Source organism: Numida meleagris, chromosome 4 (genome assembly GCF_002078875.1).
Source record: "Numida meleagris isolate 19003 breed g44 Domestic line chromosome 4, NumMel1.0, whole genome shotgun sequence".
In the NCBI taxonomy this organism is placed as follows: domain Eukaryota; kingdom Metazoa; phylum Chordata; class Aves; order Galliformes; family Numididae; genus Numida; species Numida meleagris.
Genome location: NC_034412.1, coordinates 88,838,700 through 88,854,886, shown reverse-complemented (window position 1 = coordinate 88,854,886; position 16,187 = coordinate 88,838,700). Strand labels below are relative to the sequence as shown.

Sequence of the window (16,187 nt, the reverse complement as noted above, 5' to 3'; positions counted from 1 at the left end):
ATTTTCTAATCTGACTGTGTCATCTGAGATAGTAATGGTATAAATCTCATTTAACTCCTTGTTACATGCTTATCCTGTTTTTTCCAAAATGTACTCCACCTCGAAGTGATGGGTAACATTCTAGAGGACAAACATATTGTTAGCTATTGTTCTGATAGCTCTAGCAGTGTAGACAAATTCATCTTCTCCCCTCAGGGCTATTAACAGGTACTTCCTGTTGATACATTTTCCATTCTTACCACCACAAAATTCATGCTAAATTTGTGTTTGATCATTAGGTGGAAGATAAAGATAAATCCACCCTGACCACTGTCCTTAAAACCCTGTGCTCCTTTTTCTTCCTCCAGAGCCTTAGTTTTCAAGCTCCTTCTCTTGTCTTAAAAAGGTGACCTTATTACTTTGCTGCAGAACTTGGAATATAGAGTTGGCTGCAATTTAAAAGGTGTTGCCACCAGTCCCCTATTTGTAGACTTCCTTAGATACTAGAAAAGTAATTCTTCACTCTACAGCCCTGTCTGTAAAACAGGAGTTCTACAGCACTTCCTTACTTAGTAGATGTGAATATCAAACACTGCTTCTGAACGTTTAGCATGATTCTGTGCTGTTTTGTGTCCAACACCCTTTAATCTTTTTAAGCTCTTCCTGCAGATGTCACTTAAGTCCTTTCTTGACAAAAATCTTCATTCTGTTCCTGCCGTTGCTAGCAGCTGCATCTTGCAGCTCTGGGTGGTAGTTAGTGATCATCCTGTATTTCCATGTGCCTCTTACTATTGTGACAGGCACATATGTATGCTGTTAATTGCTGTTATTGAACAAAAATTTGCAATGCAGATTATGAAAAATAACCTATGCCAAAGTGATTTGGAGTAAGTGATTAAATGGAATTGAGCCAAGACTAATGAAATTAGTTAATTAAACTAGTGACTGAAATCAGGGAAGTAGGTATCTTCAGCAGCCAGAGCTGGTGACAGTGGAAATGGAAGGTTCCAGCTAGTTCTTCTGCAGCAGCTGGCTTCCAAGATGCATCATGTCTTGCCAAGAACTATGTAGAAACTATCATACTGAATAAAAATTGAATATTAGAATGTTCATGCAAAGCGCTGGGGTACGTGTACTGCATGATCTCTAGAAATGACTACAAATCCACTCTAAGGACTAATTCTAGTGTGGTTATGATATGTGGTATTACAGAGTAGAAGTAAAGTTGTTCAAGTGTGTGAGCTGTATTTTCATGTCTTAGCATTTCCTTTCAGGTTTAGACTTATATTTAAATAAGTGTCTGGTTTTATGCTACTTGTCTTGTTCAGTTAAAGTCTTTATAATTTTATTTCTCTTTAAGTTATATCCTCCTAACAACAACTACAACTTAATTGTGACTTGTGTTTGGGAATACAGGCTGTGGTCTTCTCTCGTTTTTAACCACTATTCAACGTAGATGTCTTATCTTCCCACCCATTATAGATTTTATCAGAATGTAAACATTGCTAACTCCTGTATATTCAACTATGGAAAGCTACCAGATTAGAAATAAAGATTTACAGTGTGCTACTTTGAAGTAGAATGGAAATAAAAGGCATGGATAAACTGAAAAGTTGGTCCTGTAAATTAAGACAACTTTAAGTTTCTCCATTTTCCTTGTTTTTCTTCCCTTCTTTTTGTTACATGAATACGTAAGTAGCAAGTCAGAAAGCAAAATTCAGCTTTTGTGCTGAGTGCTCATTGTGCTGGGCAATGACATTTTATCACTTAAAATAATGTACTTTTTGCGCATACTTCAGAATTTGGATGGAATAGTGTCAGTTTATTTTCAACTAAATATATTTGGGAAACCCTCACCTGTGGTACGACACTTGTGAGTAATCTTCATTAACATACAGAATAGCAATGATAGCATGGTTTTTATTTAGAACTTCTGTGGTATACTTTAAAAAGAAAAATATCCTCAACTGTAATTAACAATTTTAAAATTGATTAAGGTTTTCATGTATTAGATAACTATTTAATGGATGACAGAGGAAAAGTTAGGTGTCATTACAATTGTAATTGATCTAAAGTATTGTTTATTGAACTGAGAGCTCGTTACTACTGATTTACACACTACACTTTGTCAAAATGCATGACTTCCCTTACATTAAAAAAAAACAAAAACTAAGAATATACCTTTCTTTCAGGAATTGCACTGGCTTATGAAAGAACTTCTGTATTCTTAGGGTACCCTGAGTTATTTTGAAACTTCAAAATTCAATCAAGAACATAGTTACTCTAATATGCTTTCATATTTTTCAGGGATGTTCAGAAGAATCACAGCTGCAGCCACCAGGCTTTTTACAGGAGATGGATCTGATGGTAGTTTCTATACCCTTGAAAGTCTGAGTGACCTTGTTCAGTCCATGATTCCCACACATCCTTCCTTAGTTCTCCTCTGGTGTCAGATCCTGCTTCTTGTTAATTACACGAACTACAACTGGTGGTCAGAAGTGCATCAAACTCCAAAGTAAGGTTTGATTTTGATCCCTAGTAGTAGTCTCATGTCTCTTGGTTGTATTTGGTACAACTATATGAGAAAAACCCAAACAACTATATTTTAATCTTCAAAGCCTGTCAGCTGTTGGAATACTAATTAGGTTCTGAAATAGTTGGTTCTACATTTATTTTGTGTGTACAGGTGTGTGTGTGTGTGTGTATATATATTTTATATATACATCTATATACTTGTTCTGATGTTAGTATGCCTTTCAAACTAAGGAATTACATCTGGTGCTCAGTTGTTCCTCAGAAGAACTGTCAGGTAAACCTCTATACTTTGAAGACAATAAATTCCTTCAATGTCCTTTAAAAAATGAAAAATTATGGAAATAGCTATGGCTGTTCATACGGAGACTTCTTATATTACCTTCTAGCAGATAAGCAGCTAGTGCAGGTGATATGCACTTATGTGTTTATGGAAATATGGTCTGATCAGTAAAATGCAGGTACATCTGTGATCTGTTGTCAGTGAGTCTCCTACTAGATGCTGTCAAAACACAGTATCAGTACCATGCTGGTTCATTAGCAGTGGTCAAAGTAGATGTTAGCAATGTCAGTATTAGCTCTCTGAAATTCAAAAGTTGTTTCTAAAGTGAGCTAACTGCTGTTCTGTGGGTGAGTCAACCCACCTGCCAGACACCTGCCATTAGGATGATGTCTACTCTAGGGGTGTGGAAGATACTCCACTGTGTGGGGTGGGTAGCCCTCAGTTGACTGTAGAGGAAGATTAACATCTGACTTAAGAGAAATTTCTGAAACTTGTGCAGTGAATGTTAGGAAAGACTCTAAAACATGAGTGGATCAATACTTCGAAAGAGACGTGCTCTAATGTAAGACTATTGCCTTAATTCAGTCTTATGGTGTGAAAAGCACAGAATTGGGTTCTGTTATCCTCCTAAAGACACAATAGCCCAAGGTTTTTCTCGTAAATAACCTGTTTACTTCCTTAGACGGCATGAAGAACTAATAAACACTGAACAAAAAGTAATACAACTATTGTTAGAAAGCTGATGAAAAGGAAGGTGTCTATTTCAAAGCAGTATGAAGTTTATAGGAAAATAAATATTTTATAGAGACTTACAATTAGTAGAATGTTCCAAGCAATTTGATTTTTAATGTTTCTGTATGGAAATAAAATATAATGTACTTCTTGCAGGAGACACAGTCTTTCTACTACTAAATTACTTAGCCCTCAGATATCTGGAGACAGTGATGAATCAGATTCAGAATCTAAACGTGGCATGTGCAATCGAGAGATAGTGAGAAGAGGAGCACTCATTCTTTTTTGTGACTATGTTGTAAGTTTTGAATTACAAACTTTATTACTATGGTTCTGAGTTACTTTATTAGATCACCAGTTCAAAAGTGAGAATTGAGGACTAATGTGAAACTAATCATTTTCTTTTCAGGAGACACTTATGTAAACTTAGATATGACCTCATTTGGTATTTTTTTTCTGTTCTGAACTAGTAGTCATGGCATGTCTAAGGGTAATAGAATAATCTGCTAGGTATCATTTCCTTTACTTACGAGTTGCTAGCTGCATACTAAGAGCTGGATTTTCCCTTTGTAGCAGCACAGATTCTGGGAGACAACAAATATCTATCTCCTTATACCATAAAAGGTTACACGTTAACATTTCACTTCCATTTTTGGTTCCCTAATGAGAACAATTCCTGTGGCTTCAGCTTCTTCGCGCCTCAGTATTAGCATTTTAGTTCATTGGAATCATACCTTTGAAGTGAACCTTCCTCTAATACTTGGTATTGCACTTTAGTTTGCATTGCAAAGCACTTTTGGGGAAGCAGTCTTCATTCCTCTCAGATTCAACTAGGCCAAAAGCTATGTTTAAAAAGCACTTCAATTTCCAGTGGGCTTTCAGTCACCATGGTCAGATTTGAACTAGTCCAAGGTAAAACTCTTCAAAACCTCTTTATTGAGGAGTGTCAGCTTTTTGGCATCATGTAGTTAGCTCTACAGGTCATCTTCTATTGCAGTGCACTTCTTGTTGATACATGTTTAGCCTCTGTAGGCTTAAAATTAATTACTGAAAGATCTCTTTGGATGCGCTTTCCAGAAGTTACTCATCTAGTGTTTAGGGCAAATAGTAATATGAAATCTTTAAAAGGAAGCCTAAATGAAAATCATCCTCCTCAAGAAGGCTATGTATGTATGCTTACTTCAGACAGTATTTTGATAAAAGCAGTGTTTCTGAAATGTCCTTCTCAATTTATTTGTGTCTAGTTGGAAGGGACCCACGAGGGTCATCCTCCTGGCTCCACACAGGACCACACAAAAATCAGACCCTATGTCTGAGAGTGCTGTCCAAACGCTCCTAGAACTCTGGCAGGTTCAATGCTCTGACCACTGCTCTGGGAAGCCTGTTCCAGTGCTTAACTACCCTCTCACCTTTTCCTAATAGCCAGTCTGACTTTCTCCTGATGCAGCTTCAATTTGTTCCTTTTTCATGGCATGGATTCCCATTTAGTGTAACGATATTGAAAAAGGTGGTTACAAATTCATTAGGACTCTTTTAATTCATATCACTCTCAAAAGCATATGAAAAAACTTATCTAAAAAATAATGGTGGCAATACTAAAATATGGATACTTTACACCATTATTTTAGAATAGTTACTAGAATTATGTATAAAAATCTTCATGTGTCAGATAGTATTTAGTAATTAGATGCTTACTGTGCATGTTATTCTTTTCCCTTTCAGTGTCAAAACCTACATGATTCAGAACACTTGACTTGGCTTATTGTGAATCATGTTCAAGACTTGATTAATCTGTCCCATGAGCCTCCAGTACAAGACTTCATTAGTGCTGTTCACAGAAATTCAGCAGCCAGTGGTCTCTTCATCCAGGCCATTCAGTCACGGTGTGAGAATCTTGCAGCTGTAAGTTTAATTTGCCTTTTTAAGCAAGAAATCACTTAGATTCTAGTATAATTTTAACTGATAAGTATGCAAGTTCTAACATTTTTGAGACATTTATCAAATTGTAATGTTATTTTTGAAGTCACTTGTTTAAAAAGAAAAAAAACAACAACAAATGAACCTTATAGTATATTAGCAACTTCAGTATCAGGTGTGTTCCATTCCATCATAGAATCATAGAACTGCTCAGGTTGGAAAAGACCTTCAAGATCATCAAGTCCAACTGCAACCTAACCATACTGCTCTAGCAACCCACCGCTAAATCATGTCCCCAGGCACCACATCCAAACGGTTTTTAAACACATTCAGGGATGGTGACTCAACCACCTCCCTGGGGAGCCTGTTCCAGTGCTTAATGTGCTTAACAACCCTTTCTTTCTGTAAAGAAGTTTTTCCTGACATCCAACCTAAACCTTCCCTGGTGCAACTTGAGGCCATTTCCCCTTGTCCTGTCACCTGTCACCAGTGAGAAGTGACTAACCGTGCTATAGAATCTATAAATCTGAAATCTATAAATTCAATTAGAGTTGATTAAGCTGCTGTTCTTTGTTTTTGGTTATTACTCTTCATAATAAATACGAGGGTTAAAGTAAAGCTTTAACTTCCATCTTCGACTTCAGTACCTTGGTGGCATAAATGACTATTAGTAACCACAAAGGTGGGAAGAGGAACTAGTCTATCTTCATAGGCCCTAACAGCATGAAAATTATTATTACTCATTAATCTGCTGCATAATTTACAGGGTCTTGACATTGGACTCCTTGTGAGCTTCAGAAATTCAGCTTATGATTTCTGTTGATTATTGTAGTTTCCAAATTAAAAGGAGTGGATGATGAATTGTAGGGATGTAAGATTGTAGTTATCCCTCTTAAGCTTGAGAACTAGCTCAGTGAGAAAGTTATTTCCTGGGTTTCTTTTAGAAGTAATGGTGAGAGATGCTCCCACACCCTGAGCAGCCTGGTAAAGTTGCCTCTCTCTTCCTGTTGTCTATGGACAAGTCTACTGCAACTGCTTTAGTGCCCTAAGTGTATGAGTAAAATACTTTTAAGTTGAGATAAATCTGGGCTGTAGTATGGTTGTCTGAGAATGGGTAGAATTAATGAAGCGTGTTTGAATGGAAAATGTAGTTGTTCTGTGAAATACTGGTGATTTGTCAGTCAAATTAGTAAAATTGAAACACCTAATATTCATGGTCTGCTCTTCAAAAATAATAATAAACTGGTTGTATAACTCGTTATTTTGTCTTTGTTTTTCACTTTAGAATATATCTTAAAAAAAAGAATTTTATATATAAAAATTTCCTTGTGCTCCTTTGTAATCATGCATAACCATTGCTGTTTCTATGATTATGCGCTCAAAATATCCCTTATGCTTTTCTTGCCCCTTATGCTCCGGTCTTGACTCTGCTTATATTCTTACCTCCTTCCAGCAAGCATTAAGGTTTATCAATTTTCAAACCTTTCTGCAATTTCGCTTGAGACTGCTGGTTTTTTTCTTTAATTTGCTTTCCTTTTCATGTGTTTTCGTACTTGCTGTTTTTACAGCTAATAACTAAACAAACCAGTCTTCATATTAATTAACACAGTAACTCAGACTTATTAGCATACAGATTATTATATTGGTCAGTTACTTGTCTGCTGTAGTGTTTTTTTAAGTCCCTTTACCTTTAAGTTCTTTGTATTCCAATTGATTGACTTTTTTTGTTTCAGAACCCTCCTATTTAACCCTACTCCTAACAGTGTTAGATATGTAATGTTTCCTTTTTGTGTTCTTTCAACATTTAGCCTACAACTCTGAAGAAGACTTTACAGTGCTTAGAGGGGATACATCTCAGCCAGTCTGGAGCAGTCTTGACATTGTATGTTGATAAGCTTCTTTGTACTCCATTCCGTGTGCTTGCTCGCATGGTTGACACACTGGCTTGCCGTCGGGTAGAAATGCTTTTGGCTGCAACTTTACAGGTAAAGATAAATATATTTATCTGAAAATCAGTTTGGGTAATGCTAGCAATAATAATCAAATGTAAGTGTTTAATTCAAAGTGCATCACATTGTTGTGATACTGAAGTTATTTCTGTGGAAAAAGTAACACTTTATGTTATACATAGATATATGAGTGATTGCATTTCACTTTATCTGCATATGAATCTCATAATCTGTTCTAAGTACATAGGGGTACTTTATTTGTTTTCTTGTGATTCTTTCCTGTAGAACAGCATAACTCAGTTGCCAGTTGAAGAACTGGATAGAATTCAGGAATACCTTCAGAACAGTGGATTAGCAACGAGGTAAATAATATCAGTACCTGTTAAAATATCAAGTTAAGAAATCTTGTAGAAGCAGTTACGATAGGTTTGAGGTTTTCTTAAGCTTAGATAGTGAATCCTATTAAGAGTTGAAACAGGAGTAAAGCCTTATATGAAGCTCATGCATATTGTGACTCAAAGACAGTTGTGCTGGATGAGTTTAATTCTTAAAAGCATTTAGCAACTTCAAGAAAGCCAGAAGTCCGGAGACGTCAGACTCTCTCTACCTCAACCCTTAAAAATATTTAACTTTTTAAAAGTCACCCCAAATTAATTTCAGCAAAAATTACAAACTACAGTACTGAAAGCAACTTTATTTTCCTCAGACTTGTTTCCTCTGATTTTATTGGTTCTAGCTGTTCTTTTTTCATTCACTGGTTTAATCTCCCAGTTGTTTATAAGCAAACTACTAATTTAAAAAGGAGCAAAGCATTCAGTTCTTTCAAAAGCCTTATTCAGTGTTGGAAAGAGTAATTTAATTCTCCTGATGTCATTGCTATTTGAGTTTGATATCTATTGACTGAAATAGGACATAGAAGTAGGGGTGAAGAGCATGAAGCCTAAGACAGCAGTAGTTTGATAGCAATATGCCTTCACTTAGAAGATGAGGTTTAATTAAAAAATATAATAATAGTCAAAATCTCCAAATGACTTTTACAGTACCACTTTCGATAGCAGTGTCAGAATCAGAAAAAGCAACAAAAAGAAAACGTTGATTGCAGTGGCTTTTAAATCCACAAACAGAAAATCTTAAATACGAGTTCACTTTTACTCCATTGTCTTAAGGTGGATTCTTTTTTGGTATCTGTTAGAACATATTCATATGCAGCCAAGTCTGTATGTTAAATCTGATTCTTATTCACTAAAAAGGTATACTACTTAAAGAAATCAAGCAGCTTCTGTTTTATGTATAGGCATGTACAAGCTCAAAGTCCAAATCAAAGCTTTATTGTTGGTGGTACAGGATTAATTTGTTTTGTCTACTGGTAGCTGATGAATTTTGCAGTTTTACATCATGTGGATGCATGTATCCAGCAAAAGTCTTACGATCCTAGTGCTTTTGTGTCCCAGTTCTTAGCATTGCTTCACTGAATGAGTTTCCTTCTTTTAAATGCTTTATGAAACTAAGTTAGCTCTTTGCTGACACTTGTTCTTGTTTTCAGACACCAAAGACTTTACTCGCTCTTGGATAGATTTCGTCTTATGGTAGCACCAGACACAACTAGTCCTTCACCTCTGGTTACCTCGCACCCACTAGATGGGGAAGACCAACCAGGTTTAGAGAATGTAATTCTAGATAAAGTAAGATTTGATTTAGAAATGTCTTGGCTCAAAAAGTATTCTGCTTATTACAAAATATTTGATAACAGCTTATTTCTGCTATGCTCTTAAAATTGTCAATGAATCTCAAATAGGGATCAGTGAATGATTTCATGTGTTGGCTGTTAAGCTAAAAATCAATAATTAGAATGTGCATATGTATTTCTTATGTTGATGGTGGCATGAAAAACTATCAAGTTTTTTTTCTCTTCATAAAATTAGAGGAAAGATGTCCAAGAAGGTTCAGTAGGGGTAGACATATAATGTCTATCTGTTTTCTTGATGTGGTTACAGCAGTGATCAGTTTTATTAATTTGCTGAAAATAGTTGGTTGTCTCTTTTTGAAATTCTGTCTTGAAGGTAATTAGATACATCTACCTCAGAGCAGGGTGGAAGGCTAAGAGGATCTTAGGATCTATGTCTTCCTTCTTTCTAGTTTGTCCCATAACGGTTCATTTCTCCTTTTCATTCCTTCATGTTCTACAGTGAGGCAAAGAAACTTGAAACATCTCTAATAGAGATGGCAAAAATTACTTGATTAGCTGATAGTTTAGAGGTGTCCAAGTGAGTTGAGGAACACGCTCAATAGAGGGACTGAGAACAACTTAGATAGTAGGAGGAAAGACTGAGCCCAGAAACCATTTGCCTGTGATTTTCCATCTTCCGTCTTCCACAAAGGAAGTTTTCATATGCTTCCTCCACCACAGCCCCTTGTAGTTGGATTCTAATTAGTATCAACCGATTCAGGATGTCTGTTAATTGATAAGGAAAATACAAAAAAGATAACTCTTAATATTCTTCAAATAAATTAGTTATATTTTTAACTAATTCCTCTAGGGTCAGCACCAATATCGTAAGGGATAAATATGCAGGGATGTGTGACAGTCTTAATTTGTTTCAGTGCAGCTTTCAATGTAGACGCTATCTTCATCTGATATATTAGGGCAGTGATTCTGAAGACTTTTCTTTCTTTACAGTATTTTTTTTCACTTTATTATATTTGACTACTGGTTATTTTCTAAATGCTGTCATCGGTTTACGACCCTAATATGCCTGTGCTGTACACTAAGCGTTTTGGCCTTGTTTCCTGTCCAGACTCCATGGAAATAGACAATGTGCCAAAGAATGGCCATTTGTCTCATTTGAAGATGATCCATTTACCAGTCACCTATTTTGCCTTTTCTCTTTTTTTTGTTGTTTTTGCAGTTTCGTTGTTGTTGACATTAATGTGGCTTAGAGATCTCTTAAAAGGACCACAATTAAACGACAATAAACAGTTCTCCCTCCACCCCTCAAATTGTTTCGTTTTGTGAAAATAAATATGTACTAAATTTATTTTCTTCGATTATTAAAGGACTGGTATATGTCACTAGTGAGGTCACAGTGTTGCATCAAGTCTGACTCAGCACTACTAGAGGGTGCAGAACTGTTAAATAGGATTCCTCAGCCTGACCTGAACTCCTTCATGAACAGCAAGGTAACTTTTTTGTCAGATGGAAAAGTGTCAGCTGAAGATGTTGTAATAAATTGTTTCTAATATTCTAGTTGGTAGTATTAATGGATTAGATTCTTAAATATAAACACTTCAGATTTATGTAATACTAGTACTTAATCTACTAAATTTCACTGAATTTTGGGAAAATAAAATGCTGAATATTTTTTGACTGTCTAGCAATGGTGCTAATATTTTTCTAATAGTACGGATTGGGTGTATGGAGTGGAAGTGAAGTGGAAGTTTATGTATCCACAGTTCTATCCTTTTATATGATTTTGTTGTACAGCCTTTTACAAGACCAGATGATTCTGAAACTTTTGATTATCTATACTAGGTTACTTGTAATATGGCTCTAATCTGACACAGATGGTGAATCTGCTATGAAGTACAACTGGGTTTTTTAAGACCATGATTTGCTCACCTTCTCTACAATACGTTTACTGTTGGTATGCAGAAATGATAGTGGGAAACTATTTAAAAAATATATTTTATAATTTCTCATTTTGAGGAGAAATGGGTAGTATTCAAATATTGATGCTGTGGAGTCACAAAGCTGAGCTACACCTTTCAAACTTCTTTTAGAATATTCAATTTACTAGAAGTACTTTTGCAGGAGACAAAATATAAATTTAGGCTTAAATTAAATTGAGACTTACCATTTTATTTTCAAGGTTATTTATTTCTACTGTTTTTTTTAAAAGAGAATAAAAATTTGTGATGTTTATGAAATGGGTCATGATGGTGGTAGTTTTTTTTCCAAGTCAGATATGGCACAATGACTTGTCTGAACATGCATATCAAATAACTGATAGAGCTTGCACTTTTCAACCCTGTATAAACTAATATTTCTGCCAAATTGTAATATTTGGGGCTGAATTGCTGTTTGTTTGCCTTGATATGTTTGTGGAAAGTTTCAGCAAAACTATTTTAATAACTTCTGAGAATGAGGTTAGGGAAAAAGAAAAAAGGGAAATGCATTAAGTTTTCAGACAGAATACACTAAGATATTTTATGCTTTGCATGACAGGAATATAATTTATCTGGGAAGTACAGCAAAAAGTTCCTTGTTATCCCTACTGAGAAATTTGCGCTTATTTATGATGAAATCTTTTAAAGAATCAGTTTGTCAATGAATCTTACTTGTTTGGCATCTTTTCATGAAGATTCTTTGTATATAATTCATCGGTTTTATTCATATTCTGTTCTGAAAACTGGTACTGGGCATATTGATTTTTCTTTCCAGCCCAGGATATTAGTGTTTAGAATTTAAATTGAAGACAAATACGATCTCAGTTATGGTGTTGTTACACCATAGTAGAGTGGAGGTCTTGTAAATTAATAAACTATTAATTTACTATTATATTAATTTGGCTGTTCTGTCAAACGTTTAGCTTTTCTTTAAAAGCAGTTTATTTACTTTTTATTTACGATTTAATTTCAGGAATTCAACCTGAGCTTATTAGCGCCTTGTTTAAGCCTTGGCATGAGTGAAATCTCAAGAGACCAGAAGAGTAGCCTTTTCGAAGCAGCTCGGAGGGTAACGCTGGATCATGTGTCGACCACTGTACTAAACCTTCCTGCCAGCCACCAGGTTTTCCAACCACTTTTGCCAACTGAGCCATCGGCCTACTGGAAAAAACTAAACGATATCTTTGGTAATAGAAATAACGGTCTTTTTAAGTTTATTTTCTCCTCTACAAAGGTAGTTTACAGGTGTCTTGTCAATACATGAACTTACTATATAAAAAAAGTCAAGACGCTTGGCATAAAAGTGCCTATGAAATGAATCCAAAAAAACATTTATTGACAGAAAAAACTCAAACTGCTAGATTACATCCAGTCTTGTCTTATAGGAGATGAGGTGATGTATCAGTCTGTGATGACGCTTTGTCGTGCACTCGCTCAGTATTTGTTGTTACTCTCAAAACTACCAACCAGTCTCCGTGTTCCTCCTGACAAAGAGGATGATATCCTGAAATTCGTAGTGATGTCAATAGAGGTAAGAAACTAAAGCATAAATAAAGATGTGACGAAATATTGGGAGGGAACCAACTTTGACTTAAATTGATCACTGTGGAGCAAATCTTGATCTGGGCAACTTGTATTACTGCAGAAGTTTATATGATGTTTCTTTTACTTGATCTATGCCAGAAAATCAGATGGGCTTATTGGGCAAGGGTAGCTTTTTGCAAGAAGAGGTTGGCTGAACAGTAGAATGATCTTGACATTTTGGAAAAATGCCATGCACTGTTTTTCGGACATTGGATAGACAAGTTTTTTTATTTTTCTTTTGATTTCTTTTTTTCCCCTGTATAGTGCTTGTAATTTTTTTGTGCTAGTCTGTTTTGTCGAGAACAAAATCATTTATTCTGTTCAATTTACTGTTTAAAAATATATACATTACATATTGCTATAAACAAACAAAAACACCAAAAACCAACAAAAACCTTCAACTCTAAATACATATGTTAGGAGAATTTTGTACTAATGGCAATTTTTTATTTTTTTCATAGGCGTTATCATGGCGTTTAATACATGACCGACTTCCAATAAGTATAGATATGCAAGCTGCTCTGGATTGCTGCTGTCTGACTTTACAGCAACCTAGCCTCTGGAATTTGCTGGCTTCTGCAGTTAATGTGACATATGCTTGCTCCTTAATTAATTGCGTTAAGTTTATCATAGAAGCAGGTGAGTCCAATTTGAACAGCTATGAAAAAAATTCTTAATAGTTCCACCAATCCAGTGCTAGGTGTCTGCAGTATGTCCTGTGAGTCCTTTCTAGTTATATTCTTTGACTCTTTATTTTTAGTATTTTAATTTGACATTTAAAACTTTGTGTTTATTTTTGATCTTAGCAAATGCCTCGGAAATGTAGATTTTTAACTGCTGTGTGGTTTTGAGGTGAAAAATGGAATATGTGATATTTGAAAGGTACTACTGTTATGTATTTTTGTCTTGATGCAGTTGCAGTTGAACCTGGAAATCAACTTCTTAGTCCTGAAAGAAAGAAGAATACTTCAAAAGGTTTAAGCGAGGATGAAGTTGATTCAAACATGCACAGTAAGCAAACATTGAATTCCACATTTGTCTTAGATTTTCACAAAAGAAAAATTTGTAGGTCCCCTTTCAATTACTGATTTTTTTTTTTAGCAAGAGTTCATCTGAAAGCTTACCTGTATTTGATAAATGCTTGTCAAGTATAGACTGACAGTTTTCATATGTATGTTTTTGTCTTGAATGTTTGAAACGTTAATGGAGATTTTTCTTTGGGCAGTTCTGTCAGCTGTGCAGTATGCTGCAGACTGAGCTTTTTAAAATGCTGTAGGATTTTTAAATTTCACATGAGGAGTAGAATCTAACTATTAATATTTCTTCTAATATAAACGACAGATTCATTTTCTGCCTTTCTACTGTAATGGGAGTACAGTACTGGGTGAAGTCAAGTGTAGTCCACAAGAGTGTAGAGAACTGTGTTCTATATCTAGCTGTTCTTGTTTAGAGTAAGATTTTTATTTCCATCTGGAGAATTGACCTGCTTATCAGATCTAGCTCAGAGCCAGCTATGAAAGTGTTTTCTTATGAGATAAGTGAGTTTGGTCACTTTAAATTGTAAGAAATGCTCTATTCAATGTGGCTTGCTCTTGCTGGGGTTAGGAAACTTGCATGTTTTCTGCTTTGCTGGCAGATCTCAGCTATTGATATTCTCTAACACTGAGACTGGCAAGCAATGCGAACAATTGCAGGGAAGGTGGTGGTAGTATTTTTTAACTAGCTAAGTACTGTAAAACATTTCTTTGTCTATGTCCTTAGTGTGGTTTTGTACTTCTTAGACAGCATGTATTTTAATTAAGCTTTTACGTTTCTTTTTATATGATTTTAACTGGTCTGTTTTGAATAGATTCATAAAACTGAATTTCTTTTTCTCCCCAAAAAGAAATGAAACACATTACTGCAGCTTGTGAAATGATAGCTGAGATGGTGGAATGTTTGCAGACTGTCCTGGCTTTGGGTCATCATAGAAACAGCAGTATTCCAGCATTTCTTACTCCTGTCCTCAAGAACATCATCATCAGTTTAGCAAGGCTGCCTCTAGTGAACAGTTACACAAGAGTGCCCCCCTTGGTATGTTCATTGTGTTTTATTTTCAGCATGTAAAAGCTTCTGAAAAACTTTTTGGAAAAACAAATGAGACCACAACTTAATATGTTATTAGGACTCAATTGTTACCTGCCTTGATCACCCAGTTTAGCTTCTCAAATGCTAAGTAGTAAAACATTGTAAAGATATGAAATAAAGTTATTTTGAAGTAAGAATTCTAACTCAAAAGGAGCATAATTTCCCCTTACATTCTTACGTGAATGAATGTCCAGGCAATAATTGAAAAAAAAAGTAGGCAAGGACTTGAGTTTTTTGTTAGGGCTAGTATTCCTTCAGTTCAGCAAAATTATTTAACCCTGGAAAGAGTGCAAAATATACATGGGTACCTTCTTTGATATCTGAATTCACAAGTTCATTTGATGTCGTGCTAAGTACCACAGTGATGCAAGGATGCTGAGGTGGTCCCAGTGTCTAAACTAACTCAGGTGTTTAGTAGTGGTACCATGGCATGCCATGCAGATACTTTTGGATTGTATGATACGTTTTTTCCTAAGTCATCCCGGATCCTTTGGACAAAGTATTTCAGTCTCTCCTTTTTGGCAGACACAATGTGGGTTTAATAACGCCTCATGATTACCTCCCATTATTGTTAGTGTTGTGAAATGACTTCCATAAATATGGTTTCTCAGCACTGTGTTTATGAGGGGATGGCAAAAGATACCAATTTCATAAACCAAGACTTCTTTGACCACTCTCAGATGCATCTTTATCCGTTTTAGCCATCTGTTATGTGTTATCCCTGCATTACCTTTCAGTATCATTTCTGTACTCAGCCAAGGGTCACCTGACACTTAGCATAACTTAAATTTTAAACTAAAATATGTGACGGCAACATTATTTTCTTTAATGCATTAACTTGGAAGGTAGGACTAAATAATTAATCTATAGTGAGAAATATACAAAGAAAGAAGTTGGTGTAAAATGTGCTACCTGCATTAGCTGTATAGTCTTTCTATGTGATTTTATTGTTTGAAGAATTATTTTGCTAATTCATGTATCATTGCAATCGAATGGTGCTATATACATGCATAGTTGTCGTGTTAGTGCTATTACTGTTTTAGCACAGTAATAATCTTTCTTTCTTTGTATTTCACCAGGTCTGGAAATTAGGCTGGTCACCAAAGCCTGCAGGTGACTTTGGCACAGTTTTTCCTGAAATCCCAGTAGAATTTCTTCAAGAAAAAGAAATCTTTAAAGAGTTCATCTATCGCATTAACACACTTGGTATGTACAAAATTAAAAATGAAAACAGTTGGCTCTTACTGAGCATTTTGCCTGTGCTGTGAAGTTAGCAGGTAACTGAGTTTGGTGCTACATGTCAATCCTCAAAGAAGTCCAGCTTTTGGACACTCTTCTGTTTTGAAAACCTCATATCTGTCATTTTTTTGACATTGGACAGTCAAAATGTATAAATGTATGTTAAAATTAGGGGAAAAAAA

At 35.4% G+C, this 16,187-nt stretch overlaps 1 protein-coding gene across 3 annotated transcripts in view; it reads left to right on the top strand.

Annotated features, from left to right (window-relative positions):
- Positions 1-16,187, top strand: part of HTT (huntingtin) — an 81,549-nt gene that overhangs the window by 50,729 nt on the left and 14,633 nt on the right. For all 3 annotated transcript variants that reach the window (XM_021394522.1, XM_021394521.1, XM_021394523.1), the window contains 13 exons: positions 2,287-2,494; positions 3,683-3,824; positions 5,249-5,428; positions 7,252-7,428; positions 7,678-7,754; positions 8,936-9,074; positions 10,447-10,569; positions 12,029-12,242; positions 12,441-12,586; positions 13,101-13,278; positions 13,555-13,650; positions 14,525-14,712; positions 15,846-15,972. In XM_021394522.1, the coding sequence (XP_021250197.1) occupies positions 2,287-2,494; positions 3,683-3,824; positions 5,249-5,428; positions 7,252-7,428; positions 7,678-7,754; positions 8,936-9,074; positions 10,447-10,569; positions 12,029-12,242; positions 12,441-12,586; positions 13,101-13,278; positions 13,555-13,650; positions 14,525-14,712; positions 15,846-15,972 (1,995 nt within the window). The remainder of the gene's footprint in view (positions 1-2,286; positions 2,495-3,682; positions 3,825-5,248; positions 5,429-7,251; positions 7,429-7,677; positions 7,755-8,935; positions 9,075-10,446; positions 10,570-12,028; positions 12,243-12,440; positions 12,587-13,100; positions 13,279-13,554; positions 13,651-14,524; positions 14,713-15,845; positions 15,973-16,187) is intronic.